Source organism: Hipposideros armiger, unplaced genomic scaffold (genome assembly GCF_001890085.2).
Source record: "Hipposideros armiger isolate ML-2016 unplaced genomic scaffold, ASM189008v1 scaffold_17, whole genome shotgun sequence".
Lineage (NCBI taxonomy): Eukaryota > Metazoa > Chordata > Mammalia > Chiroptera > Hipposideridae > Hipposideros > Hipposideros armiger.
Genome location: NW_017731367.1, coordinates 2,385,599 through 2,408,807, shown reverse-complemented (window position 1 = coordinate 2,408,807; position 23,209 = coordinate 2,385,599). Strand labels below are relative to the sequence as shown.

General features: G+C 54.1%; 1 protein-coding gene across 6 annotated transcripts in view; it reads right to left on the bottom strand.

Annotated features, from left to right (window-relative positions):
* DGKD (diacylglycerol kinase delta) overlaps window positions 1-23,209 on the bottom strand; it is a 78,245-nt gene that overhangs the window by 5,727 nt on the left and 49,309 nt on the right. For all 6 annotated transcript variants that reach the window (XR_002122399.1, XM_019629166.1, XM_019629155.1 and 3 more), the window contains 17 exons: window positions 22,254-22,393; window positions 21,276-21,363; window positions 20,138-20,232; window positions 19,930-20,029; window positions 19,579-19,852; window positions 17,480-17,629; window positions 16,592-16,720; window positions 15,241-15,337; window positions 12,657-12,767; window positions 10,601-10,697; window positions 10,315-10,422; window positions 9,197-9,310; window positions 8,145-8,279; window positions 7,746-7,897; window positions 6,109-6,220; window positions 5,933-6,025; window positions 4,947-5,066 (listed from right to left, as the gene is read on the bottom strand). Coding sequence is in view for 5 of the 6 variants with exons in the window: in XM_019629166.1 (XP_019484711.1) it covers window positions 4,947-5,066; window positions 5,933-6,025; window positions 6,109-6,220; window positions 7,746-7,897; window positions 8,145-8,279; window positions 9,197-9,310; window positions 10,315-10,422; window positions 10,601-10,697; window positions 12,657-12,767; window positions 15,241-15,337; window positions 16,592-16,720; window positions 17,480-17,629; window positions 19,579-19,852; window positions 19,930-20,029; window positions 20,138-20,232; window positions 21,276-21,363; window positions 22,254-22,393 (2,115 nt within the window). In the remaining variant the exon portion in view is untranslated. The remainder of the gene's footprint in view (window positions 1-4,946; window positions 5,067-5,932; window positions 6,026-6,108; window positions 6,221-7,745; window positions 7,898-8,144; window positions 8,280-9,196; window positions 9,311-10,314; window positions 10,423-10,600; window positions 10,698-12,656; window positions 12,768-15,240; window positions 15,338-16,591; window positions 16,721-17,479; window positions 17,630-19,578; window positions 19,853-19,929; window positions 20,030-20,137; window positions 20,233-21,275; window positions 21,364-22,253; window positions 22,394-23,209) is intronic.

Below are 23,209 nucleotides of genomic sequence, written 5' to 3'. Positions count from 1 at the left end.
GTGTGAGACTCAAGTGTGGGGAAGCCATTCTCTCCCATAATCTAAGCATATCCTATTCCTGACTATAGTTTCTTTTTTCTAATGCATACATGAGTATTAAATTTATTTCTAACTTTTAATGTGGGCATTTTCATCCATTCATAAGATGGAGTTGAGTATCAACATGTTTTATCTGTCTCTCCCGCCTTTTAAAATAAACAAATTTCAGATGCCAAATTATGCCACCCATGAACACTTCAGTAAGCAACTCTGAGCAACAAGAACGCCTTTTAAAACAGAATCACAGCGCCGTTATCACACTGACACCACCACCAAAATCCATGGATGTTGAATGAACTCACGTATCTCACATCTCCCCAGCAGCTTGAACTCTTTATCCTCGTAGTTAGTTTGTCTGAATCAGGGCCCGGACGAGGGCCACAAGTGAGCGCAGCCCTCGAGCTCCGTGCCCTGTTCTCCTGCTCCCACAGAGAACCCGGCGTCCATCCTGTAGGACGCGGACCTCCTGGCTCTGACTGACGGTTCCCTGCGTGTGGCTGTCCTGGCTCCTCCCACCCGGTGTGGGCTGCTGGGGACATGGCCAGGCCAGTGCCACCCAGCTTCACACTCTTAGGCACGAGGATGTCACCGGGCTGGCCCACTGCTTCCCCACCAGGACGCTCCCACCCACCCAGGACCTGCCTACGGCGATTCCCCAGGGGAGGCAGAATGAATGGCCTTTTAGTCCTCTGCACCTTCCCGCTGGAATTGTTTTAAAAAGAATTTCTTTCATCAGCTATGATTTGTATGGATCTACTGATAATACTGAATTTTGGATCAATGTGCTAGTTTTTAAAAATGAACTGTGGAAAGTTCTGGAGATTTGTTTCACAGCAATGTGAATATACTTAACATGACTTGAACTGTACGCTTACAAATGACAAAGATGTTTTTTACAATTTAAAAAAATGAATTGGGACAATGTCCATCTTTTTCTGGCTTTGATATTGTTTCTTATATATGGAAATTACATATTCCTTGACATTTTTCCTTTGAAGGTAATATTTAGATTATTTTTCCAAGTTGTTCTGTGGCTATACTTTTAAAATGTCTTCAGATTTCAATTTGTATAATTTCTTTTTCCTGAAAAATCAAGTTTCATCAACATTTTAAACTTCATTAGCATTTCTTTGATTATAATTTGACTTACTTTCTCATCTACTGTAACATTCCTTTCATCACTTCATTTTTTTCATTTTTTCTTGATTGTATTTGCCAGAGGGTCGTTTAATTATTTACTTTCAAAGAACCAGCTCATACATTTATTACTTTTTTTTGCTTTCAAATAAATGAATTTCCTATTTTTATGCGAGTAGAAACGCAGCACCATGCCCTAGGCAGCGGTTCTCAACCTGTGGGTCGCGACCCCTTTGGGAGTCAAACGACCCTTTCACAGGGGTCGCCTAAGACCCTCGGAAAACAAAAAGATATTTACATTACGACTCATAACAGTAGCAAAATTACAGTTATAGAGTAGCAATGAAAATAATTGTATGGTTGGGGGTCACCACAACATGAGGAACTGTATTAAGGGGTCGCAGCATTAGGAAGGTTGAGAACCGCTGCACTAGAGGCCTCTTGCCCTGTGGACCTCACCCCCATCTCTTCCCTTGCATGGATGGGAGTTGAAGGCGGCACCAGCAGAGGGAGCACGGCCCCCCCTACCTCCCAGAATACCTGGCTGTGATTTCCGGCCCCAGACCTTGCATCCGCTGCCCTAGCTGCCTGCAGAGGGTTTGGGGTTTTTGAAATCAAATCTGCTTGCGCGCCACCTGTACCATTTCCCACCTACTCCTGCAAGAACGAACACCTGCACTGTCCCCCCAGCCCACATCTGGAAACCCCAGGAACCAGAGCTGCTCTAGACTTGGCTCAGGGACCCATCAGGTCAGACAGCCGGGGGGCACTTGTGCGGGTTTGTGTGTTCACGGCATTTTGGGATGGTCGTTTTGGAAACATTTTTAGGCTTAAAGCACTGGAATCACGATCCCTGGGCTCCGAGTACTAAGGCCGAACAATCAGTCCCAAACAATCCGGATGGCTGGTCACCCTGCAACCAGGCCCCAGGGTGCGAGCCTCCCATGGCAGCAGCTCCTCCATCCATCTTCAGAGGAAATGTGTGTGCAGAAGGAAGCTGCCCACCTGGGCAGGGCAGGGCAGGGGACAAGGGGCCACAGCTGAGGGCGGGCAGTCCCACCTTCAGTAAGTATCTGAGGTTCACTGTGCCCCAGGGCTGTGCTATCCAAACCACCCCTGGGAAAGAACCAGCTTTAAAATGTCCCGTCCACAGTGGGCTGGATGTTAATGAAATGTGATCAATTACTAGAAAAATGAAACCAGAAAGGACATGCAAACTGCCGATTGTTTAGACGTTTCTAAATTCTTCCTCGCAATTTCTATGAGAATATAGCGCTTCCTACTATCAGTAGTCCTGGTTTAGAATATGATCAGATTTTGAAAATGTCCTGTGGATAACAGAAAACATATTCCCTCCTTACAGAGTATAAAATTCTCTCTATGGAGAAACATGATACATTTGTGCATATATAGTCTACGTATGTTATATATATGTGTGTGTATATATTATATATGTGTGTATATATTATATATATAACATATATATAATATATATATATTCTTTCAACCTTCTTTTGTTCAGATGCTGTGATATGGTTTGATTTATCATGGACTGATGATAGTGATGGCTCACACCACAATTTGGTTTCTGTCACTTTCTCTCATTTCATTATTTTATGCATATAAATTCAAATGAAAATTTTGGGTGTAATCACTAAAAGAGAGTGTACATTCCCAAACTGCAGCGGCAGACAAACAGAATTGTGTGGGAGGAAGCAGAGAGTCATCAATCCAAAAGGAGAAATCAAAAAAACAAAACAAAAAGTAGGGCAAATAGAAAGCATAAAATAGGATAATAGTATATCTAAATATATTAGTAATCACTGATAATATGAATCATTAATGTAAATAGACTGAAGTCTTCCATTAAAACAGAGTACTAGGCCGGATAAAAATCCAACATTTAGCAATCTGCTGTTTATAAGAGAGACACTCCAAATAAAGCTCGAAAGTAAAAGCGGGAAAAATAATATACCAAATAAGTAGACTTGAAAATAAAATGAATGACTATTATTATTTACATAATAATAAAACCTACACGCACCCAATGACATAGCCTCAAAACACCTAAAGCAAAGACACACAAAAATCACAGATAAATTGAGACGTTTACCTTCACGGCCAGATAGCTCAATAGTAATTGACAGATAGCTCGAGAAGACAAAAAGTAAATTTTATTATTATAAAACTATTATATTTTACCAATATAAAGTGGTCGGTCCCCTTATCATTTATTGCCCTAGGTATGCAATTCTATTTTTTTGTTAATATTGTTCATTTGAAATTTTTTAATTGTGTTTTCTTGAAATTGTTTAATTTTAATCTTTTTGTATTCAAAGTTTTTATTGGGAGCATGGGAGACAAAACTAGGTTCTTTTATGTTAACACAATCTGAGAATAATCTGCTTTACAGAGTGGAATCCATTCTATCATTTTCTGTTACCGTATCTTTTTGTTGTTAGCTACATCTTTCCGAGTCCCTCATTTTCTTTTACAATATAGACTCTATTTTGTTTTTGTCTTTTGTAGTGATTTGGAAAGACACAAATCTTTTCAATTCTACTGGAAACTACCTTTAAGTTTTTAAAAAACATTACTGACTCTACATTTCCCTAATTATCAAAGTCAAGAGCTTTGCTTTTACCCTTCTTCCGCTTTCAGAGGCGGAATGTGATGCGCTTTCATCCCTCTGTCCATGTCCTCGTCCCAGCCTCCCCCGCTCACTGTCCACCCTCAGGCTTTGATGATTTAAGCTGGAATTACAGGGCCATGTTACTATTACATCTGTCCAATGTTTTACATATTATTTTAGTAATTTTCTTCTAAGCAAAAGTTTTACTACATTTATAATTAACTATTTAACCAATTGTGATGAGCTTGGCCTGTCCTTTTATACCGAAATGTCCTCATTCTTAAGTTGTTGAGTCTTGTTGCCTAGCTGGAAGGAGTGAGTTGGTTTTCTGCACGGGGTTTGGATGTTTGTCAAATGCCTGCGTATTACGAGGAGACTGGGCTGCTGGTGGCCCCTCTTCTGTCCCCTCACCCTGCTGCTGCTAACAGGTTCTAACAAACCAAGCTGGCAGCAGAAGTGCCCACTGTTTAGCGTCTAGCGGTTATCTTGTGAGACGTGTCACCCTAAGGTGAACTTTTCTCCTGGTCCACTCTGCTCTATCCTGAGAGGAAGGCAGTCTAGGGTTTGCCTTTGCCCAGACACTGCGCATGAAAACTGACCATTCAACAAGCGCCTCCCGTGGGCTCTTCCTGCCTGCTGTCCTGTGCAGGAAGGAGGTGACTACATCACAGGGTGCAATATGCCAGGGTCCTGTCTGTCCCAGCTATAGGGCCTGTGGCAAGCTGGGTCTCTAAAACACGTGTAAAAGGAAGGTGGGACTGTGAGTCAAACACACCCACCCTGTCCCTGTCAGAAACAAACTTCCAAGAAGCTGCTATTTGTCTGACCGCCAATGTGTCTGTACATGGGGCCCAACAGCGAGGCTGGGCCCCGCCTTCTTTCTACCTATTTCCTGGTCAGCCCGCAGCTCTGCTTCCGAGGACAACACGTGACTGTCCTCAGGGTGTTCTCAATGCCAGCTTCCACTCCTTCCTCCTGCCAGTTTCTCCCCACGCCCTGAGCATCTGAACAAAGTCTTGAGAAGCCGTTTCAGGGGCTACAAGACTGACCCCATTTTAATCCCAAAGCTGCACGGAGCACACTGAATACAGGCACTGAAGGGACAGCCAGAGGCGCCCAGGCAGAAGTGACCACATACCTCTTCATCGCTGGGCTCCATGGGCTGGCACAGCCAGGGGGTGTCCGCCAGCTTCCTGAGCTGTTGGTCCATCTCGGCGAGGGCAGCCCCAAGCCGCTCCTTCTGCGGAGGGTCCAACTGCTGCTCGGCGGGCGGGAGAGAGACACGCCGCTTATTAGCGTGAGGGGCCCCGGCGACAGGCACACGCTGTGCAGACATGAGGTCGGCCCCGGGCTGGGATCCTCACAGAGTTCTCACAAAAGCCCCCGTGGAAACTGAGTCACAGAACACTGGCTAAGGGGCCCGCTGCTCCTCCCCTTCTAAGTAACATCAGGTGACAGAATTAAGCTCTCCTTTCATAAATAATGGAGCAAACCGAGCTTATCCAAAAACCATTCGCAGGGCTGACACTTCACCTGCTTCAGTTTGCCTGGGGACGCTCTGTCGGAAACGGGGATGGGACCAGCCAATTGCACCAAGGACAGGAAGTGCTGAGGCGGCTAAGGCAGCAGCCGTGCCATGTCAGGACAGCATGGTATTTTGGAAGGCAGAGCAGGGGGTGTGAGAACTAGACTTCTGGGCGGCCCCCAGACGGGCGACTTTCAGCACGCAGCTTCACCCCCTTGGCCACGCCATCTCTTGAGCCTTCCCTAGTCCAGCCTCTGTGATTCACTGACCCTCTCCCTGGCATGCGGCCCTGTGCCGCCTCCTCAGCCAGGATCGCAGGGCTGAGTGAGAACGGGCGACAAGCACTGCTGCCTGGGAACAAGGCCACAGGCAGATGGGCCCCACTGTGGGTGTCTAACTAAGGGAGACTCGTCTACAATGACAAAGTGCTTTCCGCACGGGAATCTGACACGCTAAAGGTGACGTGGTTGAGATGCGGCCAGAGGGGCTGTGCAACAACCACACGGTCAGGTCACAGGAACTCTGAGACCTCTCAACAACGAGTCTAGATGCCTAAGGCCGGGAATTCTCTAAAACGCGCTGCCGCCCCCGCAGCTCACCAGGGCCATCCTCCCGGCCAGCAGCAGCTCCGTCTCGCTGCGCAGCGCCTTGATGTTGTTCACCATTTCCTGGACAAAGCTGCAGTTCAGCCCCTGAGAGGAATCAGAACAGATGCCCTGTAGGAGGCCCAAGGGCGCCACGAGCCCCGGGGAGCAAGACCGGAAAGGGGAGGCACCTCCGTGGCTCTGGGCCTGCTGTACACTCGGTCCATGGACTTGGCGCTGGCGTTGACGGCGTGCGCGAGCTCCTGCTCCATGTCTCGGTGGCACTCAGCAATCTCCCGGATGCTGGAAGAATGGGGACACGGCACTCGTCAGGTCAGGTGAAGGGCGGCCTGCAGCCTCACCTCACCAGAACACAAGCCCACGTTCCGCCCGGAGGGCCAACGCGGACCATGGCTCGGCCACGATGACCAGCACAGAATGGCCCTGTCAATCATTTCCTGACCAACAGAGGAGGTTTTACGTGGAAAATCTGACATCAACATCCAAGTTTTTCTAGAAATTCGATCAGGGAAGAAAATACCCCCGATGAGACTTACACCTTATAAAACGGCCAACTGGCAAGGAGCACGGCTTGCAGGCCTGACCTTTCCTGGAAGGGGACTGTGTCTGCCCCGCCCTGCAAGAGGGGTGACAGAGCCCTCCTATGACGGGGACGATCCAGCTTAAACAAACGGCTCAGGCCCGCGACATGGCCCCAGGCAGCAGCCCCTTGGCCGAGGGACCCACACACGTACAAGACTCAGGGCACGATGAGGGGACCAGGGACAGAAGGCAAGCACAAGGCAGGGAAGCCCGCTGGGGTGAGCTGGAGTGGGGAGCTCCTGTCCTGAGTCTGGGGACAATGGGGGCTGCGGACGGACTAGACAGGGCACTGCCACGGCAAGTCCCCCCTCCCAGCAGGCCACTGGGGCAGCCACCAGCTGGGAGGGGACAAGCACAAAGACAGGCGGCAGCCAGAGCCTGCTGCCCAGCAAGGAACTGGACCAATAGTTCAGAAGCAAAGCCATTTTAGCAAAGGCCTGTTTACTGATCTGGTAATAGAAGGCTGGTGGGAGGCCCGGGGGCAGAGGTGGTGCCAGCTGCCTGACATGGAGAACGCAGGGCACAGGACATGCTCGTGGGGAAGGACAGAGCCAGCATGGGCACAATGAACCAGGAATGCCTGTGAGGGACTCAGGACGGCTACCGCCTACTGGCTGAGGGCCTGCTGCCTGGGGAGAGCACGTGACGGCTGCAGAGCCCAGAAACTGTGGGACAGCAGTGCTTCGCCCAGGGATGAGGACGGGAAAGCCAGACAGAAGCCCAAAGGGGCAGCCAGCGTGCAGCCTCAGGGGGACGCTGAGGCAGAAAGGTGGAGTGCAGCGAGACAGGACCTAGCCGCAGCTGCAGGCACTGGGCGTGCAGCTGAGGGGCACAGGGCACCAGGCTGAGGCTGACTTGCCAGAGGGAGGCACACGGTGGCAGACACACCAGGCGGGTGGGGGAGGACAGTGGGCAGAGCGCGGACCACCCTGCTGGGAGGTCCACAGTGGCTCCAGGAATAAAAGAAGGAAATGCCTCTGGCTGTTGTCTTTTTTTTTAACTATAAGAGCAGAGAGCAAATCTGCCCTTGGGGGTGATACGGAAGCAGGAAGTGGACAGTTCTCAGGAGTCCAGGGCAGGTTTCCAGGTCTGGGATCTGGCTCTGGAAACGCCTGTGGGTTTTCAGCTCCTGTCTATGTAAACTCCGAGCAATTTCTGAGAGACGTGTGTGGAAATAACCCAAAGGCGTGGGCAGGCTGAAACCTGGGGGGAGGGCGAGCCCCACCTGTGGATGAGGGCCCCCGCCGCCTGCCCAAACTGGTCCATCTGGGTGGCCTCCTCCTCGGACAGGATCTCCGGGTGCAGAGAGAAGGACGGCGGGCGGGGCAGCTCGCACTTCTGCTTGTCCTCCCAGGACTTCAGGGTGTTCTCAAATGCCTAGGGCGCGGGAACCAGCGTTACAGCTCCGACCGCTCGCCTCTAACGGGACAGTCATGAGTGGGGCAGCAGGCTGAGGGCGGGAAGGGAGAGGCAGAAGTCCTTCCTACACTGGGGAGGAGGAATGGGCCCAGGAATTACCACTACGTCAGCTTAATCCTTGTGTCTTAAGAATAAACTCCTAGAACAAAGCATTAGAGCTGCAAGGTCTCGCAGAAGGGGCCCGGGAGCCCCCAGCGGCCCTTACCCGGTCTCTGGTGAGCATCTGTGCCCGGTTCTTGTGGATGATCCGAATGCAGCCTGGAGGCTGCACCCAGGCCTCTCCGTCCACCTGCACAGGCACGCCCTCGTCCCCCAGGATGGCAATCTTCACTGTCCGACACTGAACAAACATGGCAGCCGTTACTCGTGCCCCGGGCTGACCCAAGGAGCCCGACAGCAGTCTTTGCCCTGCAGCCTTCCTGTCCTATGCACCCCGCACACACAGCTGACCTCGGGGGCAACCACACCCACAGCCGACCCCGCAGTCAGGGCATCCGTGTCCAGCACCCCCACCCACCGTCCCCTCGCCCAGCACTGTATCTGTGACCGCAGCGGGGACTCAAACACGAGTGCCGGGCCCAGAGCGGGGACTCCCATCTCCCAAGGGCCCTGGGTCCCTGCATACATGCAACACGCCCAGAACAGAGCAAATGGCCAGCAAGTGGTTAACAATGGGATGCTTCCCTTTTCAACAAAAAATGCTGCTGGAGTTAAAGTTGTCACTTCAGGCAGCCAACTGTGGGGACAGACAGGCAGGAAGGGATGGACACCACAGCCTGGGGCTCAGGTCAGCTGCTGTCCCAGGTCTCTGTGCATAAGAGCACCACCTTCCCCAACCCACAGAAAGGCAACCCATCACCAGAACCAAGTAATGGGGGCGCCCTCCTGGCCTCCGCCCCACAGCTGGGCCTCAGAGCAACCGGGCGAGGCCAGACCTTCTCTGCCCACCACATACACCTAGCCTCCACTCCTGAGCTCAGGCTGCTGCTTCTGACAGCTGTGGGCACAGGGCTGGGGCTGAGGCCAGGCCAGGCCTGTGCCATCTCATCAGGACGGGGCAGGACACAGGTGGTACCCACAGGGCAAATCAGGGCAGGGAGCAAGTCGGCCCCAGTTTTGAAAGAGTATGTTTTAACTGTCCATTAGGTGGGTGAGAAGGGGCTCTGGCCTAAGAAGGCAGCGCCATGCTCCTGGGGCAAACCCAGCCTCTCCAAACGTCTCCCAGGTCCCTCCCACCTTCAGGACCATGGCCAGTACCTGGGCAATCCGGTGATGCTGCAGCTTAATGACCCGAGAGACAGCCATCTGCATACTGCCAAACACAGCGACCACCTCCAAGATCTTATCATCGAACGACGGAGCTGCAAAGGTCTGAAACAGCGGGGTCAGAGCAAACCTCAGGGTCAGAGCGGACCCCAGGGTCAGAGCAGACCCTGAAGTCAGAGCGGACCCCCACGTTACAGCTGACCCTGCGTCAGAGCTGGTGGGGAAACCAATGTCCCCACATGCAGTGGGCTCAGCACTGGTAAAGCACACAGGCCCGCTATGAGGGGATGTGTCCTAGCTGAAGGACCCCTTTCTAAGATCCTGGAACCAGCTGTGGGGGATCAAATCCCAGCTCCGCCACTTAGGAGCCGTGTGACCTTGGGCAAGTTCCTGAAGGATTCCTCATCTATAAGGTGGGCTAACGCTGGTGTGTTCCTCAAGGGGTGGTTATGAGGGTGGAGTTACTATGTGCACAGACTGAGAACAGCGACCAGCACACAGTAGGCGTACTGTGTAAACTATTTTGGTTAGTTCTCACGTGCAAAGGAAGCCGTGCTCCTGGTTAAAAGCCGTCGTTGCCTCCCAGTTCTCAGCACAAACCCCCGAGCTCTTCCCTGGTCCCACGAGCTCAGTGAGGTCTAACTCCTCTGCACGCTGCACCCGCCTGCCGTGTGCACACTGGGCAAACTTCCTCCCCACGCCACACTGTCTGGCCGCTAAGCCTCCCATCCACTGTGCCCTCTGCCTGGAACAGCCTCCCCCACCCACCTGACCTGGCCAACCCCAAGTCATCCTCAGGTCTCAACACAGATGTCCCCTCCTCCGAGAAGCCTTGCCAGGTTTCCCGAAGTCAGGGTTGGGCCCAGCTTCTGCGGCACAGCTGTGCCTCTGGCCACCTGTCCTGCCTGGCCTCCTTCTTCTCCGCTGTACCCCCACTGCCAGCACCAGGGAGGTGTCCCTCCATCCCTCTGCACCACTGGCAAAGCACCCCCAGTGCTGATGTTCTGTCAGGACCCAAAGGGGCTGATGCTCCTTGAAGGGGCTAACTCTCTGGTTACGCCACCCCTCCCTGAGCTCAGGCCCACGTCACCCAGCACCCCTGTACGTACATCATCTTCCTTGGTGCCCCCCCAGAAGTTGGTCCCTCCGGCATAGCTGGGAATGTTGAGGACAGCAATTCCCTGAAGGCTGGGGAGTGGGATGGGCCGCCCGTCACACTGAGCAGTGGAAACGCAGGACAAGGGAAAAAAAAGACACACAGGGCGTCAACCAGTCCTTCTCCACTAGCGATCCACCCCCGGGGCTGAGGCGGCAACGGCCGGCGGCTGGGCTCCCACCGAGGGGCCAAAGGCCGGAAGTCCACGGGGAGACGGGCCCGACACCTGCCCCGCTCACCTCCAGCAGCACCTTTTGCTCCAGGTTCTTGTAGGTTCTGTGCAGCAGCTCTTTGGTCCCGAGAACCCCATACCACATCATGTTCTTGGTTCGACTCCTGGGGATGGAAAGCAAAGAGCTGACAAGGGCCGTGGCTTGCTTTCTACAGTTAAGTCCAGTCGCTGCTGCAGTGTGGGGATGGCACCGCATCAAACAGGTCAGACTCAGCAATTCCTTACAGCGGTGACACCTCGGGGACAGACGTGTTCCGGTTAGGTACCCACATAAGATACACAGAAACAGGTGCGTTTACCAACAGGAAATCCTGCTAGAAAATAGTATTCCCCAAGAAAGTAATCACGCCCCGAAAGGTAAGAAAGGGAAGGCACGACAACCTCACCTAAACTTTATAAATCATGGTTTTTTTCTGGCTAAAATTATGCTTACCATAGAAAAATTTGGAAAGCACAGAACAGCACAAAGGATTTTGAAAAAAACCTCCGGAGGGCCGGCCGAGTGGCTCAGTTGGTTAAGAGCTCGCTCAAGAGTTTGAGCTCTGAGCAACAGCGGTTCGAGTCCAGCCCGAGCTGAGCAGCCGCTGAGCTGCCAACAGGTAGCAGGATGGCTCAGCTTAAAAAAAAAAAAAAGAAAAAAAGAAAAAACCTCCGGAATCACCACATCTGCATGCCTCTGTTTCCTTGTCTTTTCCAGCGTGAGGTTTACAGGTGAGATAACCGGCCCGAGCGCCCTGACTCACTGTGTTTCCCCCGTGTCCCGAACATGGCTGATCTCCGGGGGACACTTCCCCACGTCACTTATTGAATGAACCTCTTTGACTGGATGTGCTTTGTTCCCACTCCGAGCTCTGTAAATTACGGAGCAGTGGCCCCTCTGCCCATGTTTCCAGTCACTTCTTTGGGACAGATTTGTAGAACTGGAACTCTTCTAGGGAGACCTTTTCAAAGCTCGCGATGCAACTCAGGGAAGGTTCTACCAGGGTCCAAAGGTTCTAAAAATGTGTCACTCACAGCCCTGCCCCTCATGTATTTCACTCTGCTAAATTCTGTGCATTTTAATGCCCTTTTCAGTTATTTCTGGGCCAAACGGGACACTGTGAATGACGGGCTCACCACCAGCGGCTGTGTACCAGGGTGTGCCAGGCACCTCTGAGCCATTCTCCACACAAAGCCCCACAGCTCAAAGGCTTTGGAGTTCCTGGGCGTGATTTTATTTCCCAGCAAACATCCAACTACACAAAACGGGGACATCTCCTTGGGTGTGAGTGTGACTTCCTCCCACCCAGCCCCCCGGAGGCTTCTCTCCAAGTGACAGTGGCAGCACGCAGGGGCACACGGGCCCCCTGACGCCTGCGTCAGTGACTCTTTTCTGCACAACTGTGTACCAGCTTCCCCTCTCTACGCTCCTAGGACGTGAGAGCTGAGCAGTCTCTTCCTCTAGGAGGTAGTGGGGTACAGGGGAGCAGGAGGCATTAACTCTACACTTCTCAGGTTTCCACAGAGGAGAGGGAATTTCTACTTTAGCCCAGAAGGAAAGCTCCCCATTTCTTCCATCCTGTCTCCAGGCAGGGAGGAGCACAGAGATGGTAATTCAGGGGGAGAAACTGAACATCTCCAGCGAAAGCCCTCGGGACCTCTCACGTGGCCACCTTCCTGCGGAGGGTGTGTTCTCGTGGGCCCACCCCACCTAAGGGTGACAGCTGGTGTGATGAACACAGCAACGATGCTGGGGACTCTGCCACAGAACCTTCTCGGCACACTTTGTTACTTGCCCCTTTACAGCAACCCCAAAGATTTACGACTCTGAGACTCGGCCTGTTCTGGTCGACGAGCTGAGTTTGCCCCGCGGTGGCCAACCCTAGTGGAAGCCTCCTCCAGGCTGGCCCCCTGGACCTCCCACACCTGTGAAAGCACCTCCACTTTCTGACACAAGGCGTTTGGGCTGGCGTTTGCCTTCTGCCTGAGGACTCCGCACAGTCCCTCACCCTCTGACTCTGCAAGTTACCTCCCCTGCCCCCAGGAAGGAGAAAGGATGACGTGAGGGCCCGGGCGGCACCCACCTGCACTTCTCCGGGTGCTCATCACGCTTGTTGTTGAAGTCCAGAGATATCTTCGCATCCAGGCCGATGCCAAAGTAGTTGTTCATGACACACTTCTCTGTGTAGTACTCGCTGCAAAGGGCGTTTGGGGGCAATTACAGCAACCTGCTTATTAGCCGTTTCACTTCACAGCATTCTACCCTCCAAGCGTTTCTTCCCAAGGGCAAAGGTCATAGCATTTTTTTTGGTAATAGCGTTATTAAGAATTAACTCACATGCCATATAACTTACCCATTCAAAATAAACAATACAGTGATTTTTAATGCATTCACGGACTCATGTAACCATCACTACAATCAATCTCAGAACATTTTATCACCCCCAAAAGGAAGCTTTTAGCCATCAGCCCCAACCCCTCCCCAGCCCCGCACAACCACTGATGTGCTCCCTATCTCCATGGATCTGCCTCTGCTGGACATTTCACATAAGTGGGACCACACAACATCGGGCTCCCTTCACTGGGCACAGTTTTCAGGGTTCATCCGTGTTCGGTACTCATCCCCTCTAACGGCCCAATATCAGCCCCTTGTGAGGCCCCCATTTTGCTCAACCATCATCAGCGAGGGGCATCTGGGCTGTTTCACTCAGGGCCAGGGTTTGTGAACAGTTGTGCACACACTTTAGCGTGGATGTGTGATTCATTTCTCTTGGGCCTATCCCAGGAGCGGCACTGCTGGGCCACGTGGAAACCCTAGGTTCTGAGGACCCGCCAGGCCGTTTCCCAAAGCAGCTGCTCCGTCTCGCGTTCCCATCAGCAACATCACGCCCGATTCCACGGCACACAGACACACACCGGCCTGAACTCTGGATCTCAAAGGGACCCTCACACACCCCTAGAGCCAATCAACGCAGTTTTCAAATCTGAAGCATCCATCCCAGCCCCTGTGGCCACGTGCTTCCCTGTCCCAGGCCCTCTGCTGGTAAGACTCACTGCATCCCGGCTTCTCACCCCAGCCCTCACCCTCCTGCTGTGGAGCCAAATGCTCCCATTATCATGGCCGCTGGGGTCACAGCTGGGGCTCTGAGGACCCTGGTTCCCCTCCAGGACAGGTGGGCGAAAGGAGCAGCCCCTGACCCTCCACCCAGAGGATGCCAAGGAGAAAGAGTGTCCCAGGCCGTCGTAGTGGAAGTTCCCCGAAAAGTCATAGGGCGGTGGGCTCGAGACTACGGCTTGAACCAGAACTCTGCTGCACTTTAGGTCAACAGGATTTTGCAACCTGACCCAAAAAGCAATCACCATGCTCTTATGACGCATCCACTCCAAAGGCCTAAGAGCTGGATGAGAGCAAAGCTCTGGGACAAAACTGCTCTCAGCTGAAGACCATGTGCTCCCCAGTACTTATAGGTCCTGAGGAGAGATAGGGGTCCTAGCCAGAGAAACGGCATGGCAGGGGGTGGAGAGGCTGGGCTCCAGGAGGCCATCGCAGGCAGAGGAGGAACGGCAGAAGTGCTGGGGTGCTGGTGACGCCCGGCACGCCACCCCGGGTGGAGGGAGAAGAGCAGCTTCTGTGTCCTCCCGTCTGAAGAGGACAGGAGGAAAAGAGACAAACAGCCGCAGCTGCGGATGTGGAACCTTAGTGATGTCAGGTGAAGGACAAAACGAACACTGAGCAGGGTCCCGGGGCACTGCTCACAGAAGGACGACAGCTCCAGCATTTTTAGGAAACCTCTGGAAGGTCAAGACCAGAACCCAGACAGCCTGGGAGGAGCAGAAAGCGGGCAGCAGTGTCAGGTCCGAGACGGGCTGCTGAGGTACCGGCCAGGCCAGCACCTGGCAGCAGGTGTCTGAGGCGAGGCCGCCTTCTCTCTGGCAAACGGGCACGGCTGCCGCCCCGCACGCCTTCAGCTCTGCTTTCCCGAACCCCCCGTTTCTGTCAACTGTCCACTTCTCACTGTTACTCTGCCCCACCACACCAGACAAGTGGTTGGCAACTTTTCACTAACTGCCACCAGCCTCCAGCGGCCCAGCACTTGCTGTCAGCCGCCAGAAAGCAAACCCTGAAAGAACGCGTTTTCAAAACACCATCCGTCTCCGCAATGGCCTCCACACATGAGACGCCACCAGCACTGCTGTACCACGTCCTCACCGCCTCAGGGCCTGGCACAGAGCAGCATCGGAATGTCCCTCCCCAGGGGACAATGATCGTCCAGCACAGGAGCCTGGACTCTGAGGTAGTGATGGGGGAGACCGTGCAGGAAGGTAGAACGGCACGAGGGAGAAGGCAGGTCGTCAGGAAGTGGCACCAACATGGGCGGAGTGACAATTCAGAGGTGACAAGCAAGCACACCTGCAGTGAGTTCCCAGCAGGAGTTTCTGAATCTGGCAAAAACCTCGGAAAGTGAGGTACATCAGAAGACACTGCCGTGTGCGGGCTGCGGGCACCAGGACAGGCCCCGCCCCCGCAGGGAGTTCCCCCGCTCTAGCGGACGTTTCACGATTTCCGATCACCTAGTCAACTGTTCCCGAGCTTCTCTAACTCGGGTCTGTTTTCTACGCTCCAGTATTCTTTTAACAACGTGCCCACTTGGTTCACCCCATACTCACAGGTTTTCTGGTTCGGAGTTAAAGGGATCGGCATTAATGAGCAAGCGGCTGATGACTGAACCCCCAGGCAAGGAGCCGGACATTCCAGCCCGAACATCTGCAACGGGAGGACACGGCCCTGGTCAGCAGCCACAGAGTGACAAGCGGCTCGTGTCTTCCAGGCTGGCAGACACGTTCCTCAGAACACTGTACTGAAACTTTTCTAAAATTATGTATAAACATGTCCAAATCTTGACAATTAATAGTCTACTCAAAAATGACCATCATCAACGCATATTCATGGAACAAAAATAAGCATATTGAGTGACAGAAATCAACACCTATGACAAATCAACACACCTAATGGTAAAAAGGGGCTTATAAAGATAGTTCTCATTAAGTGTAAGAAACTCCACCAAAATAACATTTTCGTACAACTTATCGAGTCCAGTCGTACAGCTTTAGAAGGCTGAATTCATGGAAATAAACATCAGGCAACAGTCAGGGAAACAGGACCTTCGAGCTACATGATGTGTACCAATTTAACATCTGTAAATCAAGCATTACCCTGCTTTTGAACATTCTGCCAACCCATCCTTCGAGTAATATCTTTGTCAATGATTAACCAAATACTTCGCATTAGCCTCACTTCTCAAGGGCTTCTGGAATTTTCTTTCTGTTCAGTTGAGATTCACTGGAAATTGCCAAATCACTCACAGGAGCAAAGGGTGTGGCCAGGAGGCCTCAGGAACCAGGCTGAAGCTGGTTAAGGGAGTCTTATTGGCAATTTCAACCCCTGGTACCACTCCTTCCCTTGAGGACACCAAGTATTGTCACGATTCCCCCGGAGGGAAGACGCTACAGGAGTCCCCCCCGTATCTCATGGGCAAAACGAGCGCAAGGAAAGACAAGAGGCTCTGGGCCCAGCTCTCCTGGCAGCCGGCTGTGCTCCTGCTGCCATCACGCTGGAAACAGTGGAAGGATCCCTCAGTCCCTGTCACCACCTGCCTGTCTGTCCTTCCCTTCTCCCTCAGGATAACTCCTATTCATCCTTCAGCACCCAGCTCAGGTATCGCCTATTCCACGACACCTTCACGGGTCCCCAGGTGGCGATTGGGGTGCTGTCCGCCCTTTGTAATAAATAAGGGCGCTCATCACACCATGAGCTAACTAAAATCCCATCCACTTCCTCACGGGCCTATAAACGCTTGCGGAGACCCAGTCTCATTCATTCCCACAATCCCAGTGCTGGGCCAAGTGCCAGGCCCTGGACCTCGCAGGTCCGCAGGTAGGGCCCGACACCCTCCCGCAGGCAGGCTTGGCCACGGGGCTGGCACTGCCAACCCCGGCCCACCGGGGTGGGGACACTCACTCGGGAACAGGATCTTTGTGTTCAGTGCCGGCAGGCTGTCCCGGCTTCCTGGCTGGGGAGGAAGAGAGGCAGAGCTGCCCAGTGACAAACTTCCTTTGCTTATCAGCTTCTCGCATGGGGATTTGGACACTATAAAAACAGGACAGAAAGCCGTAAGGTGGTCCAACAAGGAATAGGACTGAACTCCTGGGAGCGGTCATTAGAAAAGTGCCAGGTGGAAGGGTCGAGGGACATGAGGAGGGGTTACAAGCCGCTGGTCAGTCCCAGGTAGAGTGGGCAAAATAAAGAAAGGGGGACAGAGAGGTAAATGGGTTTGGATGCGCTCTAGAGGGTGACACAGCCCACAGAGGGTGTGGCTGGGGCGGGGCCCGAGGGCTGTGAGAGCCCATGCTGAGTTCCGAGTGGCAGTGAGCATGGAGTAAACCCTCAGACAGACGCCTGCCAGTGGCCTGTCCAAGCTACAGGAAGGGGCCGCAGGCAGCCAGTGGAGAGGGGCAATTCTCCACCCAGAGCCTGAGCTGGGGACTGTTCCAGGAGGGTAAGGGTCCCCGGGCAGACAGGCAGGCCACGGGGCTGGGAGGTTCCGGGCCAGAATGCCAGGCAAGGCCAGCTCTGGCCGGAGCGAATTTCGCATGCACACTGAGCCCTGTGGGTGTGGGGTATGCAGGGAGGTTCTGGGCAGAGCACCTCGTCAGCAGCAAGGCTCCACCCCTCCCCCGCCCCCGACAGAGCGCACACACCAGGTGGTGCATGGAAAGGCCAGTGTCCTGACTTTATACTAAGTGGCCAAAGCAGTGATAGAAGGCGCCCTGAAACCTCCCTCGGCAAGCTTCCTGCGTATCCCGAAGGCCCGAGGGCAGCAACGAGGGGCACCCCGCAGGCCGGTACCTTTGCGGAGGCTCCTGCACTTGGTAACCCCACAGCTGTCGCCATGGCACGCTCTGTCATCCGACTTCAGGTCTTTTTTCTCCTCCGACTCAGAGAGGCCTAAGACAATCCTCTCCTGTTCCTGGGTCTGGGCATTCTGCTCATCGACAGCTGCGCAAGGAAAGGAGGTTTGCCGCTCAGCGGTGGGTATGGACCCGCAGACAGTGCCAGGCTGAAGGGGTTCCTGCTGAACAGACTCCCCTCTTCGTCTCCCAGTTTGATATATCTTCAAATGTCCTCTTGGCTGAAAGCTTAGACCCAAAGTTCCCACCTTGTTCCCACTGTTCCCCTTGTCCTAGCACATGGCAAGTACCGGGCACCCCAGCATCCGTGCCAACAGGTGGGGGGGCGGGACCAAGAGGCCAGAAGGTACAGAGAGACGGTGAGGGAAGGAGCGACAGGCCAGAGCAGCCCGGAGGCCATGACGAGGGCCCTCTGTGCACAGCGTGTGTAGGGGGAGGTCATGATCTGACTATTGTCACTGAAGCAAGACGCAGGCTGATCTGCCCAGGGTGGAAAAGGTGAGGGCTGGAAAAGTGTCTGAAGCAAGTGGAACGGTATGAATTGGTTCCTGAGGGTAATGAGAGAGAAGACAGACCAAGGAAATGCCCATCAGCAGATGACTGGATTAAGAAACTGTGGTACATTTATACAATGGAGTATTACTCTGCTAAAAAGAAGAATGAAATCGTACCATTTGCAACGATATGGATGGACCTAGAGAACATCACGCTAAGTGAAATAAGTCAGACTGAGAAAGACAAATACCATATGATCTCACTTATATGTGGAATCTAAAGAACTGGATGAACAAGCAAAGTAAACAGAAATAGTCTCAGAGACACAGAGGAAAAACTGAGGGTTGCTAGTTGGGAGGGGATGGGGATGAGGGAGAAGGGGAAGGGACGAGACAATACAAACTGGTAACTACAATATGGCCTTAGGGATAGAAAAGAGTGTTGGGGAATAGAATCAATAATGTAAATATTTTTTAGGGGGCCAGATGGATTCATGTCTTATTAGGGAGACCACTTCATAGTCGGTGTAGAGGCCTGACCACTGCACTGCATTTCTGAAGCTGATGTTGAATAATAATGTATGTCAACTATAATTATATATACATATAGTCACGGAATGTGAAGTAGAGTGTGGAATAGAGTCAATGGAATTGTAATAGATAAGCATGATATCGGGGGTGGGAGGGCAGTGGATGGGGGTAAGGGGGTTGTCACTTTGTGAGGGTGAAAATGATAACTATTGCATTGTTCTGTACACCTGAAACTAACAATAAAAAAAAAACAAGACAGACAAAGGACAAGAAAAAACTTGCTGAGGAGGGATCTGGGGGTCCCAGTGAGGTTGGAGGCCATGAAGTTCACAGGTCAGCGTGGTTTTTGTGTTTTCAAAGCTTAGCAAACCGACTCTAGAAAAAGGGAGTGACTGATCGAGTGGGTCTTTCATCTTATGCGCTCACCTGCTTGCCCCAGGCCCATCGTGCACACTCGGCACTGGCAGCCTGGTCGCCAGGCCAGTGACCTGCCCAGGCCCCGGGCGCCCTCCGCCACTGAGCCCGCAGTGCTCATGCTCCTCCCAGCTCTCTGACCAGCTCCCCGGCCACCAACCCCTCCGTGCAGCTGTACCCCGTCCGGCCTCTCTCTCTATCGACTTCACGGCCTCACCTCAATCTCTGGCTGAGGCCCACCTCTCTCCCGAGCGCAGGGCCTTCCTGGCCGGGTGTCCTCAGTAAACGTCAGTTCTAAGCAGCCAAGCTCTCTTCAGAACTCCCTCCCTCAGGGGCAGCCCCGTCTCTGACTCAACAGGCCCCATGACACAATCCGCTGCTGCCCCCACTCCTGAGGGGCTGTGCTGACACCTGGCAGTTACCATAGGACAGGACCCTTCCAGGGAGTGGGCGCCCTCTCCAGGGATCAGTCTCTCCCGCGTGAGGCACCTTTTCACCAGCTGGAGGCGTCCTCTCGACTCCGCCTTCCACTTTCTAGAATCCGGGGTGCCCAGTGCTTGCCTGAAGAAGGCTACCTCATTATTAAGAGACCAGCTACCTTTTTCTGTGTGTTCTATGATCTGACGAATCGCCTTCTTCAGGCTATTGGCTCTCAGCATGAGTTGTTCCCGAGGCCGGAATATCTGCGGCCGGGCTGGGCACGCCGACCCCACCGGGCGGTCCACGGTGGAGCCACAGCCGCTGCCTGCCCCGTCTCCATCTTCCGTCTCCTCGGCGATGGTGGGCGGTGGGGTGGGCAGAGAGGACGAGGCCTGGGACTCGTCACCCAAGGTCTTGAGGAGAGAGTCCAGCTTCTCTTTCAGGACGGAGCACTGGATGGGAAACAACGGGCAGGGGATGGCATGCCTCTCCGCCCGGACACCCCACGCCCAGCGCCCAGCGGACAGACCTTCTTGGCCATGACCTCCGACTCCTCTGAGCTCTCCGTCGTCCCCTCGTAGGCCTTCCCCACTCGAGCCACGAAGTCCTTCACTGTCTCGCAGAGCACTCTGTCGGAGGAAACGCGGAAAGCTGCTTCCAGAGGGACAGTTCTGGCTGGGAGCCCGGCGCCCTGCGTGCTGGTCCCCTGGCTCCCCGGGGGCCACACAAGCACTCACTTTGCCGATGAGATCACCACCGAGTGCTGGTCGGAGGTCAGGATTTTAGAAAGATGAGCTGCAACCGAGTCTTCATAGAAGAGAATTTGCTGTACCTACAATTACCCCAAAACAGGGCGGGGTGACTGTCAGTCCATGCCTGTGGGGTCCTCACCCACTGCCTCGCTAGCCCAGCCTCAGCTCGCGGCCCTAAATCTGAGACCCGCCTGTGCTATCTGAAAGGTTCCAAAGGCTTCAGCAAGATGTGGACAGACGGAGTGTAACAAAGAACACGTCAATCGAAACTTACAGACCGCTTGTGCTTCCTCAGCCCGAGATTCGCGACGACGCGCCTGGGCTGAGAGCTGCAATCTTCAACCTGTTCCCACAGGCAGGGCTCCTTCACTTAGGCCCCATCACAGCACATCTCTCTGCCTGACTGGGAACCTGGCCCCGGCCCGTCTTTCTCTCTCTCACCTCTGCCTGCTGAAAAGGGCGCGCTACCCCCGTGTGATGGACCCCTCTTTAGGCCCTAGTCCAGGGCTCAGCAAGCTTTACTATCAGCCAGACAGTAAATTTCTGAGGCTTTGCATACATAGTCTTCCTCTCTTAAGAGGCACTGACCAGCCATGTGAAAGCAGGCCTGGGCCGTAGCATGCCCTGGCCCCTGGCCTCAGCCCTCCGGACAGGCAGACAGCCTTGGGAGAGCTCTCATCCTCCTGCTCAGCCAGCAGCCAGCTCGCCCAGTGCGGACGGGCACAGCTATGTGCCCAGCACTGTGCTGCTGCAGAACAAAGCCCAGGCCTCATGGAACCGTTATATCACAAAAAATAAACACAGGACGAAAAGCAGAGCTCAACGCGGAGCTTGCACAGCCACCTGCAAAGGCTGGGGACATGGAGGAAAATGGGGGTGGCAGCAGGTGCAGGGGTCGCAGAGGGGCCAGTGGTGTGCACCGGGAGAGGGGAAGTCCTAGGAGACCGCCATCACAAAGGACCCCACATCCTGGTGACAATCCGGGAAGCCTTCAGATGACCCCAAAGCCGCCGGGGATGTGGGTCAGAGTCCATGCGGCTCCAGCTCCACCTTTGACTGACCCTGCACCTCTGCGGGCCTACCCTAGGGCAGGGCGTGAGAGCAGGGGGACAACTGGAAGTACCTCGGAACCCTCGCTGAAGTCCTCGGTGACGACGGTGGAGGAGGACGCCTGCCGGGGGAGTTTGGTCTCGTAGGCCATGACGCTCCACCTGCACACAAGGCAGCGCTCAGCTCGGCTGCAGGAATCAGGGCAGGCCCTGCCCTCCCCCAGGGCCCGGGGACTTGCTCTTACAATAGCTCTAACTATCTGTGAGCCCTCTGGCTTGACTCCATGTCCCAAAACTTGGCTCCTCACACGGCTGAGAACAAACATCACACCAGGAGGGGAGTGCAGCTCCACTGAGGGAGGTGAAGTGAACCCCCAACCGGAGAGCTGCCATCCGCAGCAGGCAGCCAGCTCCCCCAGGACGTGTGTGCGCACGGCACAGGCTCCAGGGGCAGCACCTCCCGTAAGCAGAGAAGAAATGGTGGGGCAGCTACAGTGCGTTCGAAATCGCACCTGCTGATGGCAACCACAGAGTCCGGTGAGAACAGGAGGCATCTCCACACCACAGGCCGTGGGGAGTGGGGAATTCAGACAAGAGCTCAGAGCTAAAAGGTGTTCGTTCACTCAAGATGGATGCCAAAGGCTCTTCAGACAGAGACGATGGATATAGTGCTTAGATTCTTCGGGGAACACAACATGGGAAAAGGGGTTTGCTCAACTATGAAAAAGGAGGGCTCTGCTGGCAGGTATCAGGTGAGGCTGCAATGGCCAAAGGGGACAGAGCCACCTCCTGGAACAGCCCCAGTGGGGCAGGCTTGGCTTCATGAGAAGGCCAGACCACTCTAGGGCACAGCTCATAACCTGTTCTGTTTGCTATTTTTCATAATCTTGATCAAAAGTTAAAGACTACCAGAAAAAAAAGAATTCCTGCTCAGGTCAAATTTTCACCACTCCCTGCAGAGAGCCTGTGGTTCCCAGAGATCCCGGCTAAGAACACCTGGCGGAGCTGACCTGCCTGTGGCACAGCGGCCCCTGCCATGCGGCCCCACTCACCGGTCCAGCATCTTGGTGCTAGCTCTTTCCAGCTTCTCCAGGATCTGCGGGAGCTGCGTGTCGTCGTCACAGGCTGAGCCCCAGCCTAACACGCGAGCCAGGTCGTTCCCTGTGCCGAGGGGCAGCACGCCCAGCTGACACTGGCAGAACACAGCGGGGAAGACATGGCCTGAACCCCTCCTGCCTACCGACCACAGGGCCTCAACTCAGTGTGAGGCCTGCTCCACAAGGCGTGGCGCTTACATCCTAGGCAGAGCCATGAGGCCGGACAGACGCCTCGTCTCATCTGCTGCCACACTTTGATCCTAGGGATCCTCTAGGATCTCTCTGATCTGTATTTCTCAAATCCCCTTCCTTGCCATTTTCACAGCTAATGGCCACAGTCCTGTCTGGTATCTGAACCCCCGAAGAACCATTCTGACTCCCACCACCGGTCTCTCTATCCACGATATCTTATTCACTAATACCAAGTCCATCTTCCAGAGACATCACCAGTGTCATCACTCTCCTGAAAACATCCTCACTGGCTTCCAAGTCCCATCAAAACAGGTACCAGCGTATCCCGTCTGGCCACCAAACTCGAGCATGCCCAGTGCTCTGCCAACACCCCGCCACCTGCCACTTCGAAGACCCCATGCACTGCTAAGGCCTCACACCTCTCCCCCCCGCCGGAATTCCCACCCCAGAGCACCGCCCCCATGAACCCCAGTGCTCAGGAGGCTCCCCACACACTGGCTGCCTGAGAGCCCACCGTCTCCAACTCTGACGTGCAGTGTGGAGACGGCCCTGAACACTGCACCGCCCACGGTCACCAAGGAGGCAGCAAGCTGGAGGGCGAGGACCAGGAAGCCCAAGCCCGAGGCAGAGACCCCAGCGCTGCGTCCTTGGGGCATGGGGCAGTGGAGTGCGGGCACGGGAACGGCCCAGCCGGGGAGGTGGCCCTCCTGCCAAGCCAG